The sequence below is a fragment of the Electrophorus electricus genome, chromosome 11 (assembly GCF_041902795.1).
Source record: "Electrophorus electricus isolate QZ-2024a chromosome 11, ASM4190279v1, whole genome shotgun sequence".
Classification (NCBI taxonomy): domain Eukaryota; kingdom Metazoa; phylum Chordata; class Actinopteri; order Gymnotiformes; family Gymnotidae; genus Electrophorus; species Electrophorus electricus.
Genome location: NC_137507.1, coordinates 16,420,001 through 16,442,500, shown reverse-complemented (window position 1 = coordinate 16,442,500; position 22,500 = coordinate 16,420,001). Strand labels below are relative to the sequence as shown.

The window sequence follows — 22,500 nt, the reverse complement described above, 5'->3', positions numbered from 1 at the left end:
GATCATCATTCATTGTGTTTGGTCATATAATAGAAGGAAACAGTGCAGGTATTCTCTTTAAAAAATGACCCAATGCTAATACTGTGTGGATATAGTGCTTTGGGGAGTGTGTCTGCTGAGACCAGTGGAGCTTTTCAGACCTTTGGTGCTGATTTATTGTGATTTAGCCTTTGGGGAGTCTTTTTTTCCCCTCTGAATGTCACGCATACATCTTTAAATGCTGCTCATTTTCATGCTCTCATTCCTTGCTGGAGTTGCTGGCTTTGCCCCTGACCAGTCAGCATGCAAGATTAGGTTTGAAATATACCATTTTAGAACATTCTGTGTTTTTCTTGGTAGCAAAATGGGTAATGGCTGGATGTTATTTGGGACGACATTGTGTGATCGAAGCGCTTTTGTCTTTCGGTCTCCCTGCATCCTTATATTTCACTTTTATTCTTCATATTGCAGAAAATGGAATCCTCCTTCAACCGCATGGTGAAGGTGTTCTGTGGCAGTGAGTTGGCATGGAGTTACAGTTGTATTCATATCAGGGACACATCTCCAGCAGAGCACTGTGGCTGGCTCCCATTGGTCATGGCATAACTTGTGTTCCACAGGGTGCCAAATCTGGATGAATCTGTGCCAAAAAGCAACCATTTAAATGTCTAATCGTGGCCGGCTTGAATTATGCCCAGACACCGAGCCATTAGCTCTTGATCCCCGTTAAGCTTTCTGTCGACTCGTCCTCAAAATAGCTCCCAGCTGCTATTCTGGCACAAGATACCCAAAAGCACACACCTACACAACCGAGGGATGATGGTTGAAGGAAAAAAGACTGCATGACTAGTGTTGTATCCGGTAAACAGTCTAATCACATCAAGCCTCTGCCAGCACGAGTGTAGAAACCAAGGTGTTGTGAGCTGAGAACGGCCAAGAATTAAGAGCTACGTTTAATGTCGGTGACAGCTTTGAATTCATTTATGTTCCACTCCAGCAGCTTCATGTACAACACAAGTGTGTGGTGTTTGTTGTTACGTACTGAACTGAACCAAGGCTAGCAAGAAGAAGCTACAACGACCCCAAATACTACAGCTAGGTTAGCGAGCAGATGGGTATGAAAAACAGTAGCTTATTACTAGGAGGGTTACTGTACACTGACGTCATGGTTCATACCTCAGTTTGGACATCATGGTTTGGTACAGTGGGGAAAAAGTAACAAACCCTATGTTTCTTTTCATTTATTTTGAACAGACAGTAGTGCAAATTTTAGTTTGTTCCACCTAATGTTGTGTAGTCCCCCCAGGCTAGTTTCTACAGTCTGTAGTGTAATAAGCAATAAAGTGTAGAATGTAAACAGGGAACATACATTCTTGCATAGGTCATATTTTTATGTAGCACTTATTAAAAAAAAGGAAATAGGGCACAACTGCTACAAAACTGAAAAATAGCTCTTATTAAAGTACAAAATAAATTAAATAAATAAAAAAAAATTCAATTGTTCCACTAATATTTTAGCATTTAAACCTTAAGCTTTACCCCATGAAATGTTAAATGCCAATTGCTTCAGCGATGTTTTTGCCCTGTTTGCTTTCATATCTAGATGCAGGGTTAAGTAGTTGGACTGGGTTTTTGTTTGTTTGTTTGTTTGTTTTTTGGCCTAGGTCTGGTGATTGGTTGGTACAGAGTAGTGGGTGGCAATGCTGCCTCCCCTGTGAGGGACTGGGTTTCAATTCCCTGTCTGGGCATGTGAATGACACTATAATAATAAGAGTCCTTGGGCATGACTCCTAACACTCACTACCTCTGTAACATGACTGAATAAGAGTATCTGCCAAATGTATAAAAGTAAAATGTAAATGACTGGGACATCTGGGTGTTGCTGTTGAATATGTGCTAGCTCACATGTTCATATACCCTACAGCTGTCAAATAATGCTGACACACTGGCTTGGAACCCAAAATAAAACCCAAAATGTAAAAACACAACAGAAATGGGGATAATTTGCATAGTAAAAGAGCTGTGTCTGGCTAACACGAAGCATAGACCGACTGTGGACAGGGCGTTTGCAGTGGCAACAGGTGTGTTGGATAAGTATTCTGGGGAAAGTAAATGTTGTCTATGAGGTTAGGAGATGTGTTTGATGTTGGTGGAGAGTCCTGCCCAGCATTGGTCCAAATAATGAACTTTCAGTGGACAAGAAATGGGTTTCATTCTTTGAAAAATGTGACCTTCTGAAAATTGTTGAACATGCACTTGCAATTCCTGTGAGCAATGCATATGGGGAAAGGGGCTTCAGTGTCCACTCCAATCTGTGGGGTGACAACGAAAAATGTCAGTGTCTTATCAAGGCAGAAATCTACATTCTATTTAATCCCAGACTTTCATGTGCTGACTTCTGTTGAACAACAAACCACTTTTGACAACGGCACAGTCAAATACAAAGTGAAAGAGACATGAGTGGTAAGTCTGGTGCAATAGGAGTGTCTGGTTTTGGCTTGTTGGAAAGATGGCAATCCCTGTAAGGACTCCAGCTGCTGCTTTCTAAACATACTAGAAAATACAATATTGCAGGTTGTCATTGAAATGTTCTTGCTGAATTTGTGTACTGTGAAGGAAATGAGAACACAGGAGAGTTGAACTTAGTCCTTACAGCAATCCGTGTTGACACATACTGACCAAAGATGTGAAAAGATAGAAAAGAAACTGATTTAGGAGAGGAGCACCTTGTACATTCTACTCTGAGGCAGTGCTTCCACCCTAAAGATTACTTGGATATCTATGGTGACTGGAAATCTTGGTCACTGCAGTCTTATTTAATGTAAGTGGTTGTTTTCTCGGAGTGGCTATGGGACTGGCCTTTTAGCTGCTGAGAATGGGCAATAAACCATCCAAATGTCCAAGTGAACCCTCATATCAAATTTGTGTGATTGTCATTTGATATCAAAACATTGAATTATTACGTTTTTTGCTGATCACTCCTGATATAGAGTGCACATATGGAACAGGATCTGAGAGCTCAGATGCTAGATGCATGTTTTAGGCACTCTGGTTCATGGTAGTGTTGAGTTATCAGCCCAGTAGAAGCCGTCACAGAGCAGAGAGGGAGGTCTAGTGATGACGTGTTGGATGCAGCATCCATGAAATGTTTGTGTCTGTGTTCTAGGAGCCTTTGTGTCCGCGTCTGTCTCTTTTAGTGCGTGTTGCATGTGTTTGTGTGCTGCTGAGTCTCACGGCAAGTATTCCTTTATCATTTTATACACTGACGTGTGACTGTATGTGTATATTTGTTTTCTACTCCTGTGTGCGTTTTTGGCTGCGCTTCTGTGGGTCTATGACTATGTGATGTTTGTGTACATCTGAAAAATGTGACAGGTCTCTGAGTAACTGGCCTTGATAATGATGTGAATGTGTTTCTTCCTTTTTTCTTACTCTGTTTTTTGGCCCTGGCAGCTTGCTGTAGTCATCTGTTACCATAGTGCTGACACCCACAATCGCGGCTGCCTAATCGCTAATGCAGCTTGCCTCATCCTTCCCCCATGGCCCGGTTGAGGGCTCGACCCCCACCATCTCTCTCTCCCACGTCAGGGTCTGCAGAGATGACCTTTCCCTCCATTACACCCTGCTTGCATGTCTCTCTGTTCACCTCACTCAGATCTTTAAAGCAGGGTGAGCCAGAATGAATGTGAGGTGCAGGAGTGTGAGGTGGAGAGAGAGAGAGAGAGAGAGAGAGAGAGAGAGAGAGAGAGAGAGAGAGAGAGAGGTTTAGTCAGGTATCGATCAAAGCAGTTATTGAGTTCTGAATGCTTGTAGATGTGTGTGTCTGAGATAATGAAGAGCTTAAGAGTGCTTTAGAAGTGGGGCTGCTAGCGTATTTGCCATAAATTCAGCAAATTATCAAATGTTTGCCTTGCTCACTATCATATGCTCATTGATTCCCGGTTGTGTGCAGTGTGTTTTTTGTTTTTTTTATTGTACTGTTCGCGCATTTCCTTATAAAATTATTTCATGAATACAGCACAACTTATAAGAAAATGCTTGAGTAATTTATCTAACCATATCCTACAGTAGATCCCAGCCAGCAAGTTGGTACTTTAGTGGTGGTTTTGTGCCAATTCTCTGAGACAGTGGAATCTTGAAGACATGCTGGACTAACTGTCTTGGTTACTGAGCTGAAAGAACAGTGGCATATTAAACTGCATCATTACCTCATAATGTCGGCAATCCACTTCCTGTGTGTGTCTTCCCCCTTCCCTCACACTTTCGCAGTTCTTCCTTTCGCTTCCCCTGCACATGCGCGCAATCTCGCTGATAACCCCTCTGATTTCTCCTAATACATATTCTGTCCACATCTTTGTGCTGGGCTTTGTTTAATGCAGCGTGTAAGCAGAGGTGAGGCAGAGACTGCCATCATCGCGCGTGGGGTAAAGCACAGCTCCTGCACCAGTCGCCCCAAGGACATTGGGGACAGAGTACTGAACTTTGCTTCGTTATGCAGTTTTAGCGCCGGGCTTTTTAAGAGCTTTCTGGATCTGTCCTTGCGTTCTGCTCAGCAGAGCGATTAATGCCCTCTACGTGAGCATGAGCGTACAGGAGAGTGCTTCTGAGAGAAAGTGCTGAGGGGTAAAGGTTGTCAGAGACCAGCGCAGGCTCTGGAGGTCGCCAGCTGCCTGCGCTGAGTTGCTTGGTCAGAGCTGAAGGGTACAAGCGGAGCTGATATGTCATTAGTGCTGCACAGTCAACTCAGTGCTTTCATCGGTCAGGCTGACCTCAGTTCCACCTTGAGCCCAACCTCAGACCAAGGTGAAACTGCCCATCAGACTTAGTGTAACTGAGACATTTTGGAGCTAGCCTTTAAGACCTGGTCAAGGAACATGACGAAAATGTGCAACTCTTCTGCACATGAGAGAGAGGTTTTTGAGCAAATAAGCTGTTGTCTAAACATACATAAAAGGCATCCTTTGACCGCCGCACAATGCTAGCACAAATGCCTGCCAGCTGCAGGGTATTGTGGGATTGCAGCGTGGGTGAACTGGGTCCATTGGGCTGTTGTGTTTGGCTGTAGGGCAGACATAGAGACACAGGATATCAAATTCATTAATAGTAGTCATTTTGTTAGGAGCTGGGTGCTAAAAGCACAATTACAGTTAACATTTCACTGAAGCTGTGGGTGGACAGGGGATTTCTCTTTCATTCCCTCAACAGATAAATTGTTTTTGTGACAATGCAGGGGGGTGGTGAAAACAGCAAGGGGCCCTCATCCACACACACACACACACACACACACACACACACACACACGCACGCACGCACACACGCACACACACACACACACACACACACACACACACACACACACGCACACGCACACGCACACGCACACATACACACACACACATACACACACACACACACACACGCACGCACACACACACACGCACACAAACATACGTGCACGCACGCCTCCCAAACTGAGGGATGCGCGAAGATAAGCTCGCATTTATACACGAACCCGAGCTCCCCCGCGCTACTCATGTTGCACTGCGGTGGTAAGTACCCGAGCTCAGCAGTACAGTGTGTGCTGTGCATGTCTATCAGACCCCCCCCCACCCCCCATGAGAGCAGCATGAGACCTGAGCCAATAATCCTCTGCAGAGGCAGCAGACCGAACTGCGGCCCCTCCCAGCTCCTGTAGCGAGTGCCGGAGTCGAGCCAGTGAGGGGGACAGGAGATACACCAGGCTTTTGATGTGGCCCACATCGTTGGAGACATGGCAGGGCGGAACAGAGGACAGAGGTGCAGTCTGTGAGAATCTAGGCGCTGAGAATATGTCTTTAAAAAGAGGTGGGGACAGAGAGGGCGATCAGACAGAAAGTTTATTTGAGTGAAACTGGGACAGCGACCGACAAACATGCACTTTGCTCACACTGTGGTTATATTTTCACTATGTTCACACACACACACACACACACACACACACACACACACACACACACACACACACACACACAATGTCTCTGTTTTGTATGTGTATACCAGTATATAACTGCATGGTGTTGTGCAGTGTGCGGACTGTGTGTGTGCGCGTGTGTATCTTACTCTTGGCGTGTGAGTGTTGGTGTGATGCTGTTGCAGTGGTCATTACCACTGTATCGCGCTGCAGTACACAGGCAGTGCTCCCATCCTTCTCCCGCCTCTGTCTCCCCGCGTTCTGTTATGTTTCATTGTGAGCGGATGCTGACAACCCCCATATCATAAAAACAGAAAGAAAGAATTTCAAAGAGAAAGAAAAAAGATAATAGAACAAAGTCTGTAGTGACTAACCCGGCTTTTTGAATTTTTGCAAGCTGGAGACAAGAAGGATTCAGAAGTGTAACAATGACAATGACACCGACAACAAAAAAGACCCAAAGACACAAAAAAGACGCAAAGACACAAAAAAGACGCAAAGACACACCCCATACAACAGGAGCTCTGTTTTTATCTTTTGCCTATTTTTCATTACTTCCCAATCCCTGAGACACCTGCTGAACAGAGATTTTATTTCAGCATTCATTATTTACAGACTCCGTCTTGGTTGCTACTCTCTGCCAGAGCAAACCTATGCAGAAGATTCTGCTTTTTATAGCTAAGCAGCAAGCAGGGCGAGTACAGAGAATGACGTTTTGGGCATATTTTGTGTGGAGTTTCTTGAACACAGAAGTAACTGGAAATGTGCATGTCCTCTCGTTCACACTGCAGGAAGCCAGGTAAATAATAGTCCAAGTGCCTGCCAAGATGGTTATGGCTTCTCCGAAATGGTGGGGAGGGAGGGTGACTCTTCCATGGTTTCACATAAAGAGTCGTGTTCAGTATGTCAGTATCTGTGAGCTTTGTAGGTTATTTTGCAAGACACACTCCATAAATTTTTAGTTAAGGATTTTCTCCAGAACTCCTGTACATGGTAGGTCAGATGATCTCTAATTTCATTTTTTCAATAGTTGCCTTTGCTGAGATGTTGCTTACAACTGCCACACTGCGCATGCATCAACATAATGTTCAGATTTCATGCTCACTGACTGTCAGCTTATCTGTGCTGCCATTTTGAGAAGGGACAGATTTGTATCTCTTGACTTTTATCTTATGTCCCTTCTAGTGACGCTGGGAAATGCCTGGTGCAACGAGATATGTCTGTGGTTAATACCTTCAACCCTGCTTCAGTTTTATCCAGTAACTTTTTTTTTTTTGATCAATACTTCCCCTCTTATAGCGATACAATCTTTTTAAGCCCAGGTTGCCTGAGGGTGTCTGGCTATGCAGACTGTGTGTTGGCTTCTGTGCAAAAGCCCCTGAGAATACACAAAATCCCACCATTTGCGAAAGTGTATAAGGAAAACCAACCCATGGATCTCCGGGATGCTGTCAGATTAGCACATTATGTTCCATGAATGCGGATTGCGGTGCACTCGATAGGACCGAGTGCAATTTTATATAACCATATTTCACACATTTTACCTCCACTTGTCAGAGGTTCAACACAGGCTACGTGTTTTTACAGGTCACATTAACAAAAAGAATATCAAAAGTTCCGATTAGATTGTGGTCAGAGCTTGTCTCTCTGTATATATCCATGTGGACAGGCCAGTAGCAACATGGGGAAGTAGTCAGGAAGCAGGGGTAGATGTGGTGGTGGGGTGGTTGAGGGGTAGACATTATGGTAAAGGCTGAGCAAACAGCTTTGACTGTGACCTGTCTGAATACAGCAGCACATACGTATGCACGTGCACACACACACACGCGCACACACACACACACACACACACACACACACACACACACACACGCACGCACGCACACACGCACACACACACATACACACACACACACACACACGCACGCAAGCACGCACGCATGCACACACACACACATACACACACACACACACACACACATACACACACACACACAATGCATGTGCACTTAAAAAGAGAACAAGAGTGAGGGAGGACTAGGGGAGAATATGTAAGTAAAGGTATGAAAGCAAAAGAGTAAGACATGATGGGGACCAATCACATGTCTGGGATTGTATACATGGGCTGTCAAGGCGGTTTAAAGAGCACACCATGGGCTAATTATGCATTAGGGAAAAGCTGCATTTGCAGAATATATGAATTATACTTGTAAAATTCATGTGCATATAATGGCATTACTCTATCAGCTTCGTATTTGCTTTGTACTTCCCAATATTCAAAGGATTTGGTTAAAATACCTACAGTGCTAATATAATTTTTTAGATCAACATGAAGAACTAATTGTAATGGTGTATTGGGAATATCTCTTTTTATGGGGAAACGCAAAGCATATTACTCGCCTGCATCCAGACCTAACAATTATGCAAATGCCGTACATATCGTGAGATTGCTTTAATAAGCAAGTTTACAGAGATAGATGGCGTACTGTAGTAGGCTACAAGATTTTAAAAAATGAGGTCAGAATTTCGTTCTCAGCCAACTGTGGTATAATTCTTGCTTGATTTTGTTTCGAGAAAATATAACTGCACAATTATGATATATGAAATTGTTTAATTTAATTTAATTAATGATTCAATTCTAAGATGTGATTTGTAGTGGCAAGCCTTTTTTTAGACTGAGAGCTACAACCCTGTGCCCCCCTGTGCCACCCATGTGGTCACTCTCCTGACAGGGACACAGAAAAAAATGCAGAAGGGTGAGAGAAATGGGATGTGAATAGAACTGTGAAGCAGATGAGAGAGAAAAAAATGGATGAGTGAAGGAGAGAGTAGGTGAGAGAGTGAGAGAGAGAGCGAGAGAGAGCGAGAGAGAGAGGCCGAACGATGTCATGTGGGAGTTCCATGGTCCCACTCTCATATCACCAACCCAGCAAGAAAAGAAAATAAAGACTCTATCCTGCTGTCATCTGCATCCCCATAGAGCACACAAAGAGGCTCCTTCCCCCTGCAGGCCTGCTGTAGTCATGCGAAGTAAAAACACAGCCATGGGCGCACACATTTACCAGCCCCTGTTGCCTGACCCACTGACAGCTGCATGACTGTCTTGTTGTGTCTGTGTGTGTCACGTGTGAGGTGTCCCAAGTCACTGTGTGTGTGTGTGTGTGTGTGTGTGTGTGTGGGTCACCCCAACTCCCTCCCTGCTTAAGGGGTGAGTATTCCCGGCCTGCCCTACCATAGATGCTGCGGTGTCTGGGGGCTACAGCCCCCCCCCCCCCCCCCAAGCTCTCTCTCTTTGCCTTCTTCCTTCGAGTGAAGGAACAAACAAGTGAAAGAGGGGGAGTTATGAGAGCCTGACTCCTCCCTGGAGGAGTCGTCCGCTGAGCCGGAGGAGAAGGTCAGGTGGTGATGCGGCCGCAGGCTGACTCTGCCTTTTCTCCTTTCAGCAGTGAGGAGGCTCCGTCCGCGCCGCCCGGGGCCCCTGCGGCCCCGGCAGGCGGCGGTGCCCCGCAGCGTGAGGGCTCCACGCAGCCCCAGGACGGAGAGAGCCCGGCACCGCCTGACGACGGAGGAGGGGGGGGCACGGGGGGAGTGCAGGAGCACGAGGCTCAGGAGCTGGCGGAGGCGGGAACGAGGGAGCGAGAGAATGAGATGGATGGAGAGAAGGCGCCAGCCCAGGCCCAGCAGCAGGAGCAGCTGGAGGAGGAGCAGGAGGAGGGCGGGAAGAAAGAGACAGAGGATGAGGAGGCCGGAGGAGGCAGGGGAGGCACGGGAGGAGGGGGCAGGAGGCCCAGTCTGCACCACACGGCCTCCCCCATTAGGGTGCAGAGGAACGGGGCCTGCAGCCACGGCGGCACCTCCGACTACGAACTCTCGCTCGACCTCAAAAACAAGCAGGTAGGGTCGCAAGGCATTGTGGGGGTTGTAGTTCGGGAGAGGGCGGCGTGTGCACGTGCACGTGAGTGTGTAGAGAGCGGCTCCTGAGGCTTGGCTGGTGTTGCGCTGTCAGAGTGTGTGCGTCTGGGGCTTTGCTTCTCTATTGCAAAGCTTTGATACAGGCTCTGCTTCGAGAGTTAGTCTGCTACCGGTGAAGGTTAGGGTGAAGATGGCCCGTGCTAGAGCTGGCTGGTTCCTTCAGGGTGGGTCGGACATCATCACCATCTTCTACATTTTCATTTGTCTTCATCAAAATAGGTCCTCTGTTCATCAGCACCAGCGTGATGTCGAAATGGGTTACGAGTTATATTCGATCTCGCTCTCTTCATCTGTCTCTGTCTCTCGCGCTGTCTCTTTCTCTTTCTGACCGTCTCTGTGTCTGTCAGATTTCGAGTTAGGCTTCTCACACGGTTCTAGTCATTTGTCATATGTTACTTGGGCATATTTAATGTGAGAGAGATATAGTAGAAATATATCAGGCCAGAACATCACCTGAATAATAGGAAAGAGAGAGGAAAGAGAATAGGTCATGAGAATAGGTCATTCTGGCCCCCAAAATGCTGATATATCTGAAGCACAGAGAGTTTATTATTATTATTATTATTATTATTATTGCTTTAAATATGTCCTATTAGACTGGTGTTTGTACAAGTATGTGCATTATTGAGCACAGTTGAACTTAATTCCAGTCCGCATCATTATTACACTGAATGGATGACCGTCTTCGCAATGCTCTCCTGAGAACAACTTTCTTCTCCTACTAATTGCCTTTCCCAGAGCTTTTTTAAAGAGCCTCACCACCTCACAACTCCTCTTGCATTTATTTCCTGTGAGAGTGTTTCCTTTCTTTCCCTTTTCAGGGGAAACAGTTGTGTGGTACCCGCCAGCGATGTCAACTTTGGCCTCGCTTAGTTCACTTTGATGGTCCCAGCCAGGGGAATTATGGGTATGACTGAGATCTGAGAATGCTCTCATGGGAAAAAATAACTAATTCATATCCTCTTCCAGAGTTTATGACTGGCTGTCTGAAGGGCAGCACGCTGAGAATTTGCGTTCAACAGTCCGCCATGCGCCTGTCCCTGCACTGCTGATGCTTAAGAAAAGGAGATGATTAACAATTCTGAAAATGAAGTGCTGAGAGTGCTGGAAAAAGGATATTATTCCACAGAGTTCAACAGTCGTGGGACTGCGGTTTTGTTCATAGTGGCTCGATAAGACTATGGCCGTGGTGACCCTAGGGGATTTTTCTGTCTTTTTTTGGCTGGTATGGAGACTGGTTTTTGTTGTTCTCAGATGTCTGAAATATTTCACATTGTATAAAATATTGGAATGTAATGGTTATCACCATGTTGACAGCTGGATTTTTTTCGGTATGTTTTCACGCCCCAAGGTGTCTCTGCAATTACTAGTCAATGTTGTTTCAACCCAGTCCAGAGAGAACGCACAACACCTACTGCACACACAGCGGAGCACAGCAGCGTTCAGAGATTTATCGTCTTTGGAAGCTCACACCAGAATCCTCCAGTAAGGTCCATTATCTGAGAGTCTCAATGCATCAACTACTGATGCATTATGGGGCTTTGCGTAAGGACATGTAAATCCCCAAACACTGGGATCCCTGATCTGTTTTTGTGGGTGTGTGTTCTATAGCCTTTTAATCTTCTGCATCATATTCATATTCCACTGCCAACCAGTTCCATTATACAACATAAACATGCTTTTTTTGTAACTCCACCAACAGCCTCTTGGTGCTTGCATTCTGATGCCTCCACAGATAGCTACAGCCTCCGTTCTTCTGTATGATTGCCTATTTATGCTAATCAAGGCCCATGTAGCCTCCCAATGAGACCTTTGATTACCCTGTCTCATGCTGATCAGCTCATTAATATACATGCCACCCTGAGATACACATCAATGCAAATGAGGAATTAGTGTCAAGCACCAAAAACGGACTTGTGTGACAGAAAATTAGTAGGATAAGTTTACTCCAGTATGACTGTGTTCCTTTTCCTCGGCACTGCGGCCAGTTCAGTGACGTGAGGTTAGTGAACCGAGGTTATTCAGGTCCATGGGAACGGTCACATTTGAAGAGGACCATGGCAGAGGCTATCAGAATGTCCTTGGGGAGCTGCAGGTGCAGGGAGAAGAGAGAGAATGTAATGGCATCTGTGCTAGATTTAGCTGGAAAACAGTATCTGCTAAGCATGGAGAGGGCAGGAAAAAAAAAAGATTAGATTTGTGAAAAGAACCTTTCTTCAGCTGACCTTTCCTATCAGAAATCTTCCACTTCAGGCCAGAGCAAGATGGCAAAGAATGGCAATTGGCATGCTTCAGTTTCTTCGACCACTTGTTAGTCTGTGAGGAACATAATAGGGACACAAAGCTCAGCCTAACCCTTGATATTTGTCATTGCTCATTTGGTTGGCTGTTGGTTCGAGTCGCTAAGCAGACACATACCTTAGCGCTGAACCGCCTCGTATTTTGGCTCCTGGCCTTTGTGTGTGTGTGTAGCTGACAAGCTTTGCTGAGATGGTAGCTGGCCACGTTTGGGCAGTGGACTCGTCCACCTGTTGGGCTCCGTTTGCCAGGCTAATTAAAAGGGAGCCATGTCACTGCTGCCCCTACATCACCTGTACGTCCCCTTTCATCTGCGGACATGGCGTTTCCGGAATGATCTCTTGCTGTGCACATTCAGTTAAGCGACCAGAAACAGAAATGACAGCCTGCCAACAAGCAGAGTGAAGTTCACGTTCTTTCTCTTTCTCTCTGCTCGTTCTTTCATCCCCTGTTTTTGATTTCTGTCATGCTCAGCTTCTACTAATGTAAAACTCCATTCCATTAGTTGTTCCAGAAGTCAGATTTCCGTCTATGCTTTCTCTGTGTGCCTCGTTCTCCTAACCATCCTAGCATCTTGTGCTACAGCGACTGATGCTGCGCAGTATCACTGTTACTTTTCCCAGAGTTCTGGTGAACCAGCAGTGAATGCCAGAGAGATTCTCCAGGACGTGTCTGGGCATGTTTTGTTCACCATTTTGTGTTATGTCTCCCACAGAGCAAAGAAACAAATAATCCAATCTGCCTTAGCTAATCAAGCGCTTTCCCTCCCAAGACCCCAGCCAGTTTTTGGGGTCCCCTCTCTGTATTCATCGCTCATTTTCTATTATGGCATTCACACAGGGCCTCTGGTTATTACCATCACATAATAACCACTTCCTGCGGTTTGGATTTTAGACATTTTTCTCATGAAGTCTAAAGACCTCGGCGTGTCGGGTCTGCGGTACTGAAAAGTCCTGATAAAGATGATGAATATTCAAAGCCAATTCCTCCAGGCAGCAGCATGCGCTTGTGAGACGTCTGTGAGACGCAAGACGCGGCGGCTCAAAGCACAGACCCCGCCCACCTAGGTCTCGGGACTTCCCAAATAACCCTCTCCGGCCCTGCTGTTCCCGAACGAACACTGCATGAATGAGATGGCATTTTGAGAGTCATCTCTCTAGGTGGGGTGTTTTTTTGTTTAGTGCAGTTTTGCAGAGGTCACTTGCACGGAACACAGCTGACTTCTTAGCACAAAGGAAGAGATTAACCTTGATGTGTGTTAGTCTCCACACATGGCAGTTAGAGGAGAGACGAGTCTGCCGACAGCGAGCAGATCCGGGGGTGAAAATTGTGTACCCATTCAGGCCTGTGCCTGTGCTTGGCATGGCTGGCTACTCCAGATGTACAGTCGATTGCAATCCAGATCAGGACGGCTCATAGATCATCAGGGCAGGACTGTAATGTTCTATTTGGTAGGTATGTATATTTTAACATAAGTTCACTAGCGCCATGAAAACCTCAGGCCTTAAAGATTCGCTTAGGCTTTGTTTATTTATCTCCACTTTGATGTCTCTCTTTTGATTTTGATCCAGCACATCCTTCTTTTTTTCGGAACCACATGACCATCAAATAAATGAGTAGAAATAAAGCTATTGTCAAATCCTGGTATGCACATTATCAAGTTTGTACTGAAAACATCAAATCATCAAATTATGGACAGAACTGAAAGAGTGCCTTTTTTTGCCATCTTGACATCCTATTTAGAAATGAAAGAACCTTTTTTTCCACCTAATGTCCATCTCCCAATAATGATTTACTGAGAGAGTGGACTGATTAGGGAATATAACTGTCTCAAATAGGGCCTTAATGGCCAGGAGCCTGTAAGTGCATAAATGGAATATTGGAAGCCGTACTCTGCCATATCTGAGTAATGAAGCAGCAGAGGGAGAACAGTGAAATGTATTCTCATGGCTTCACTCTCTCTTTCTCTCAGTCTCAGAAATACTCCCAGGCCAATCATTTCGGAAAGGACAGCTTCATTTATTTTTACTGAGTCACAGCCAATTCGTGGCTGCTCCCGAGAATACTCGTGCAGGAATACAGGTGAGATGGAAGGCTTGAGGGGACAGCAGCGGTAGGAAGTGAGTGGGAACCAAGCAGAAGCTTTAGCTCTGTGCCCTCACGAACCCTCACGGACCCTCGCAGATCCCCCGCTGTGCTCGTGTTCAGTGTTCGGTGTGGCCTATGCTGGATGTCCCCGAGTCCTCCATTTGTTTTTCCTTCATCTTGAACTCCAATTTCTGCCTCTGTTAAGACTGGTAGCAAAATGAAGATCTGAGTGGGTGAAATATTGAATCATCAAAATGTACAGTATAATGTTATTTTAACCATTGACATTTTTAGCCTTTGCTCGACTTCAGCAACACGTCTAAAGATTAATGTCAGCATAACAGTGAGCCATCATTTTAGACTGACATTCACTACACACTAATCCATCTCATTCAGTATAAAAATGCTTATTTATTATTTTCTGCTACAATGAAATCTGCCAGTAGTGATTATTTTCATGTTTATTTTCTTCAACATGTGAGTAAGCGCCCTAGATCTTGTTTGATGCCCATGCCATGCAGCTCCTACAGATTTGGTTGTTGTGCTGTTTCATTTTTGAAATAAAGGTTTCTCTTTTTGGACCTCTGTTAATCATCAGCATGACATGGGGCTTAATGGATTATGCTCAGTTTTTGTTGATTTAATTTCATGCCTTTTGCTCATAGCCCTCGTCAAGTTGGCCATCTACTTACGCGCATCTTCATGTCTCCCTGTTTGACCTCCTCCCCTCTCCCCCTCCCTCCCCTGCTCTTCTTCCTACAGATCGAAATGTTAGAGCACAAATATGGTGGGCACCTAATTTCCCGCCGTGCCGCCTGCAAGATCCAGACGGCCTTCCGCCAGTACCAGCTCAGCAAGAACTTCGAGAAGATCCGCAACTCCCTTCTGGAGAGCCGCCTGCCCCGCCGCATCTCACTGCGCAGGGTGCGCGTGCAGAACACCGAGGGCTTCTCGGCTGAGCGGGCGCTGGCTGAAGGCTGCCCCCCGACCGGCATCCCCCTGGTGCGCTCCCCGTCACTGCCTGCCAGAGTGGGCACCACCCTCACTGACCTGGAGGACTCCTTCTCTGAGCAGGTGCAGTCGCTGGCCAAATCCATCGATGATGCCCTCAGCAACTGGAGCCTTAAGACCATGTGCTCATTACAGGAGGGAGGCACGTACCAGTTCAGCTCCGAGGCTTTCAGCACCTCTGGTGGCAAGTCCAATATGGCAGCAGCTGGTAGGGAGGGCAGCACCATGGACCCTGCCACCCTGCCGTCCGGGGCTGGCCTGGGAGACAGCCCTGAGAGCATTTCCCGGGGTGCCAGCAAGTTGATGATGGCTTTCCGGGACGTGACGGTCCAGATCGACAGCCAGAACTTTCGCATGTCCTCCTCCGTCATGGAGTCCTCTGCCTCCGTCTCCCTCGAGAACTGTGTCCAGCAGGGGGCAGCAGTGACAGAGGGCCCCAAAGAGCCTCTGGCAGAAGACGCGAGACTGCAGGAACAGCCACCGCCTCCACAGGAGCCGATCCCCCCACCCCCAGAATTGGACCCCGGAGAGGTGCCCGACTACGACTTTCCGGCACCCCCACCTAGCGAAGAAGAGCTCACAGAAGATCTACCGCCTCTCGCCCTGGAAAAGACGGACGCCTCGGGGCTGGAGCCGGCACCCCCGGCGGAGGCGTTACCCGCAGAGGAGGAGATGGCCCTGCCTCCATTGGAGGAGGCTGGCACCATGCCCATCCCTGCTGTGGAGGTCCTGGAGGCCAAGCGCAGCGAGTCAGAACCAGCGGACAACAGCTCGGAGCAGATGAGCAGCAGCAGCACGTCCACGTCCGCCCGCTCAGCCTCCGAGGCCTCTTCCAAAGAGGCCTTGCAGACCATGACGCTCAGCCTGCCCCGCTACCACTGCGAGAACCCAGCAAGCTGCAAGTCCCCCACCCTGTCCACCGACGTCATGCGCAAGCGTCTCTACCGCATCGGACTCAACCTCTTCAATGTGTGAGTTCTCCAAGGGGCCTCATTCTCCACTCTGTTTTAATCCTCTATGTTTTGCCCGTGGCACTTTATTGTTGAAAATAGCCAGCAGATTCATTTGAGAATGGAATTGTATGAAATATTACCACTGCCTCAGCCTTTCATAGATGGATAATTTGGAGGTATATATTTCCTATCACACCCGATCTCTATGTAATCTTACCTGCTCTTTGCCTAATATTATGATTTAACACTTCTGCAGTCTCTTGGTGCTTGTCATATTGTCCCTACCATAGCCTTCACTGACATGAACATGGTAATATTGCCAAAACATATTTTCTCTCTCCCCATGTCTCCATGTTTTATTTTCTGGCTCTCTATCACTCTCACACAGAAAGACACACACACGGACGCATGCGCGTGCTCCGTCTCCCCACCTAACCTGTCTCCAGCTGTGGCTAGCACCCCCCTCCCTAATGCCTGTCACCTTGCCTGAGCCTCTATAAATAGGCTCGCCCCCATCCGCGGATGACTCACTATTCTCATCACAGGTCTGCTTGGTCCATATCCATATAACTGAAGCTTAGCAAACAGAACAGAGTAGACCGTCTGTGTCTCTGATCCCTCAATTAAAGAGACATAGATTTACACATTCAAGAAGGATATACGGTACGCTCAGTTAATGCTCCAAAACACTAGTAATGCGAGACTTTACTACTGTAATGTGAGACCAAGAAAGGACCACGTGTCACTGCTATTACATTTGTATAAAGGCAGAGAATTATATGCATGCACTCTTTAACCACTTGCTGTGAGATTCGGAAGGGATTTTTAACCCTGCTTTTGACATATTATATCAGAGCTTTCCCATTTCTTCCCAACCCTCCTTTAACATTTATCAGAAATGTGTCTCCTAAGGCTTTCTTTTTTCTATGCTCTATTTTTGCATGTGTATCAGAATGTAACAACATTACGTGGGTTTACACTCAAAGAACATAAACTTGTGCATGAAAGCAATTATGGTAATCTTCTGCACCTGATCAAAAATAAGCATGTTATTTAGTCGATTGGAAAGCACTTGGCCGGGCTCATATATGGTTTATAAATGTACTTGTAGACCTTGATCAAAGAGACTTCAAATATGCAACATAATTTTGTTGGCAGAGATAAACTGAGCAAAGATTTACTGAAAGCAACAGCCAGGCCTGGCGCTTTATGAATCGTTAAACGTGAAATGAAGTGACACAGCACTGCACAGCAAAGCCCAGCGACTTTTTCAATACTTCTGATGTTCTCTCTCACACATGCGATTGCCTGTTTTATCTGCACTACCAATCCACACTCATACATGTAGGCGCACACTGTCTATTGGTCCAGTCGGTCTCTAGTAATGACACGGTCCCTGTTGCAGGTGGCGCTTTGTGTTATTTTCTTCCTGTTCTCCTGATGCTGCCTGTTGTTAAAATTCAACACCCTCTTCTCTTCTGCCCTCGCTTGAGATTGAAGGTAGTGGCACATGGCATCGCCTCTGTTTCTAAGCAGCGCCCAAGTTCGTGCATCCTTTGTTCGTTGTTAGCATTTCTGCTGTGATTGATGACAACAACAACCAATTAATTGTCCACTGTTTTTTTTTTTTTTTTTAAAGAAACATTTCTCTGTAAAATGCTGCAGTTTTAGTGTCCAGTGCTTACTCTAGACTCTCGGCCTCCTTGGCGAGAACCTGAGGCCAGAAAGAGACAGATTTCTCATTAGCAGATCCTTTAAAGCAAGGGCGTTAATCTCAGTTCAGTAATTAAAAGTTCTTTGGCCACTGTGGCAATAACCATCAAGAGAACACGGCAGAAAAAGTTTCAAGATGACGTGGCATTTTCACTTTCTCTTGGTGACCTTGTTTCTGATCTGTCTGCTCTGAGTTGATTTTGTTGTTTTTCTCCATGATTAACTGTTTATTTTTAATAATTTTATAAATTTTATAAATAATTTAATAAATATCCTTGGTACTGAAAGAAATGACGAGTATGTTAACTGAGCGATGGAGGTCCTCCAGGTGAGAGTATGTTGTGGGGCCTCAAGCGAGATTGGCTGTTCAGACTTACAGCCCATTATGGTGGTTGCATGTTGTTTAGTTTTGCCTTTTGAGGTATTAGTTATTCTTGTTTTCTATAGCATTAGCTCTGCTTGATTAAAAAAAAGCTCCATAAGATCTATAAGTACTTAAGACTACTTACTTAAAGCCATTTTGAAAACATTATAATAATAATCAGATTATCATAATTATCATAACCTGATGAAGAATAATGTACATTTACTTTTACAAAATGTGGCGCATGCCCTTGTCCACAGGGACTCACAGAAGTGCCTTGTAGTCCTTATCCTCATGTGAGTGTAGATAGGCTAGTGACAAGAATACTATCAGGATAAAGCTCTGGCCAAAATGGGAAAGAAGACAGAAAAGTCTTTTTTAAATGCATACTTGAGTGACTCGATGAAGAAGTGAGTCATCAGTGTGTGTTTGAAGACAGCCAATGTCTCAGCTTTATGGGCAGCCAGAGAACAGTCTTGATGCAAATTTTTTGTGTATGTGTGTCTTGAGGGATGGTGTTGAGCTCAAGTCGTGTCGATTCAGTAGACTAGAAGGCAGTGTGGTGTAAAAACGGGTTTGATTAGTGCTTTTAAGTACGTGGGAGCTGGTCCAGGTTTGGCTTTGTAAACAAGCGTGAGTGTTTTTAAACCTCTACAGGGCCTCTATGGAGAGCCAGTGGATAGAACGCAGCAGGGGGTGACATGGGAGAACTTTGTAGGTTGATAATAAACCATGCAGCTGCCTTCTGGACGTGTTTGTCTGATGGCACAGAGGGGAAGACCTGCCAGGAGTGAATTGCAGTATTCCAATCGCAAAAAATATGACAAGTGATTGGACAATCACCAGAGTGGCTTCCAGAGAGAGAAATAGCCAAATTTTCCTGATGTTGTAGACAAGGAACCTGCATGACTGAGTCAATCTAGTAATATGAGGAGAGAATTCTAGCTGGTTATTCAGAATTACCCCACGGTTGCATGCCTTTTCAGTTAGATTGATCCAAAAGTTCGCCAGAGCGATTCCAAGGTCTTCTATTGAGGAGGCATCTCCAGCAGTTTCAAGCAACACAGTCTTGGTGGGATTTAACTTCAGGTGGTGAGTTGCTATCCATGAAGAGATGTCTACTAAGCATGCCGAGATGCAGGCAGAAATCTGAGTGTTATTTGGTTGGAAATGTCCCATGTGTCTCCAGACCTGCATGCCCTCAGCACTCTCCTGAACTCTCCTGCCACTAATATCCAGTTATTGTTAGACAGCGAACTTAAGCACTGCTCTCTGTTCCTGCTGCATTCCTTCTCAGCAGCTGTAGTGATCGCGCCTCTGTCTTCAGTGCCTTCAGTGTTTCAGTTTATGCCTTACCTGCGTTTTCGGACTTGTGTTTGTCTTCTGTTTGTTTTACAGTGGTGGGGTTACTGATCAACTTTGCAATCATCACTGTTAAACACTCATTAGTCACATGCATTGAAGACTGCTTTTGCCCTTAGAGTGATGAATACAGTCTAGTAAGGAGTTAGATGCAGCAAACCATTCATTCATTATTTGTATATTAATGTTAACATATTTATATGATAACATTAAATTGGATACATTATTCTAATGTGATGCTAGCAGTACACAATGTTTCAAATAATTTAAAATAATTTAAAATTAATATAAAGATACAAATATACATACATAAATTAAGTATGAAAGATACAGCCAAAATGAAGTACAATACTATAATAACTTATTTACTATGATAACCTATTTTTTTTTTCCACTATAAAAACTTGAAATACTAAATACAAGATCTATGTTTCTCAGATCGAATTTACATTGTATAAACTCTCAGTGCATAAAGTCGAATTAATGGCAGGGTATGTGGATCTAAAATTTTAAAACTAGCCAACGCTGACTTTTTTTGTATGAGAGTTGAAGCTCGCCAATGTTATCTAACATTTAGCATAAATAGCATTTGGCAAAGCGATTTATCGTACATGCTAATCACAGCTGTGTATTTTACTCGTCGATGTTCTGCAATGCAACATTGTTCAAATGGTCCGTCACCTACCATACTGCAAAGAAAATGAGCTACAGGTCCGTGATCCTTATCGTGCCTAACTTTGATAATCTACACGGACTCCTCTTAAGCACGGCTGGACTCAGAATCGGGTGTTATCTCCCCCATATGTCAGGTAGTTTGAGGCTCACCTTCATTCCAGGGACAATCACTAGCATGATAGATAGACTTTCTTTTCATGAAGAGTCCAAGAATGTCTCCGTGTCGCTTAACATGGAGAAACGGCTGAATATCTTGATGGTTAAGTTAGACAGACAGGTTAGTTACCATTAGTTTCTATGTAACTTCTCGATTTGGTGACTGGAATGAATCTGGGGACTTTTGCTGAAAAAGTAAAATTAGTTTGTTGTAGTTACATTTCATTAGTTTGACTTGTCAAACTTGTCAAAAATAATTCAAAATTAAAACATTTAGGTAAATTGTGTAAAAGTGTAAAAGTGTACATTGGACCACTTCTGTTGTATCACCGAATTTCCTCATGCACTGATGCAAAAGGTTACCGCAAAATGTTTAGCTGGAGAATGGTGACCTACTTTCATTCTTTTACAGTATATTTTAACAGCTTCTTTGACCTTTCAGTGTTTAAAACCAACAGTGAGATAATAATATAGTGACAAAAAGGGTTGAGCCAGGCAAAAATAGCCTCAGTCTTAAATTCAGCAAAGGAGTACCTTTTTTTTCTATGAAGCATTAAATTGTCACAATCAGTCCAAAATATTTTACTTAAAAAGAAATAAAAGGTAAAAAGTAAAAACAATTACAAAATCTCATTTTAAGTCATTTTCAATTATGGTGTTTCATAATATAATTTTTAAAAATTGTACAAAGAAATTCTTACATAAATGACAAGACAAGAAATACACAATAAATTAAAATTTACTCAGTATTTATCAACAGCCTGTCATTTATAATTGTGTAATTATAAATGGTAGTCTGTTACTAATTACACCATGAGTAATCCTCTTATCTTACAGTGAATTAATATAATAATATGACAATTGTAAAACAAAACAAAAACAAAAATATGTGCACTGGGCTGCATTGTAAAATGCCGATCAAACAAGCTTGCAAGCGGACTAACACTAGTTTGCTATCTAGTTGGCCTAACACCCACCAGCACTCTATAAAGTTACTGTGATGCAAACGCATCAAGAAACTATAGATAAGTACCAGCTGTGCACTATGCAGTATGAGTAAATGTACAGTGAGTACCCATGCACAAAAGGCCCGGGTTTTACTGTACATTAGCCTGTAGGCAAGCCACTTCCTCACATATTTCCTCTGTAACTCAACCAGTTACTTTAAAGTAGTGCTATGAAGAGGTGACTGACAGGGGGGGGCACTTCGGGGTCAATCAGATTTTCTTTGGGACCCCCGTGGCTTCACCTCTGTGTGTGAACTTCACTGGTCCTGAAACGAATGCCGTTTTTCAAAGTCCCTTTTTCTATTATCCTGCTTTGCACTAATTTAGCCGAAACATTAAACGGGGTCCTGGGGACTGGGGATGCGATAGGAAAAGTTCTGTAAGGTGAGTTAGTATTGGCTGTAAGCAGAACTAGTGCTGCCGTGCTGTGCACCCCTGAATCACACTGTGAGGGTAATGGATGGGCTCTTTTCCTGTTTCATTTACAGCGGTTTTGCCAGCTTGGCAAAGAACAGCAACAGCAAAGCAGTCAAACTTCAAAAACAAACAAACAAAGTCACATTTGGCTGAAATGGCCTCCAGTCACCTTTCTGCCACCTACACGTGTAACGCTCACTTCTGACACAGCGCCTTTTCCAGCTTCAGAAACAAACACAGCGAAGAAAGTAAAGTTATCTCTCCCTCGCTCTCTTATCCTGGCTTGTTTTGCTTCATGCACTCTGAGTGATAAGCTTAAGCCACATTTTAATCAAAGTAAACTGATATTTGGCAGAGGGAGAGGGAGAGGGAGGGAGGGAGGGAGGGAGAGAGAGAGAGAGGGAGAGAGAGAGAGGGAGAGAGAGAAAGAGAGAGAGAGAGAGTGACTTATTAGTTCCAGTAGTTTACTTCTTCAGTGTAATGTGACAGTCTTCAGCTGCCTCTGAAGCAGGTGTGTGCGCTGTGGGCTGAGATGTTGCATGGTGAGTGTGGCTG

At 44.8% G+C, this 22,500-nt stretch overlaps 1 protein-coding gene across 5 annotated transcripts in view; it reads left to right on the top strand.

The window, feature by feature from the left end:
* The window catches only part of iqsec3a (IQ motif and Sec7 domain ArfGEF 3a), an 83,988-nt gene that overhangs the window by 31,646 nt on the left and 29,842 nt on the right, over positions 1–22,500 (top strand). For 2 of the 5 annotated variants that reach the window (XM_035528639.2, XM_027020668.3), the window contains exons 3-4: positions 9,373–9,823; positions 15,050–16,269. In XM_035528639.2, coding sequence (XP_035384532.1) covers positions 9,373–9,823; positions 15,050–16,269 — 1,671 coding nt within the window. Of the gene's footprint in view, positions 1–6,621; positions 6,729–6,834; positions 6,923–9,372; positions 9,824–15,049; positions 16,270–22,500 lie in introns of those variants that run through there. The other 3 variants (XM_081723756.1, XM_081723757.1, XM_081723758.1) reach the window with 3 other exon arrangements.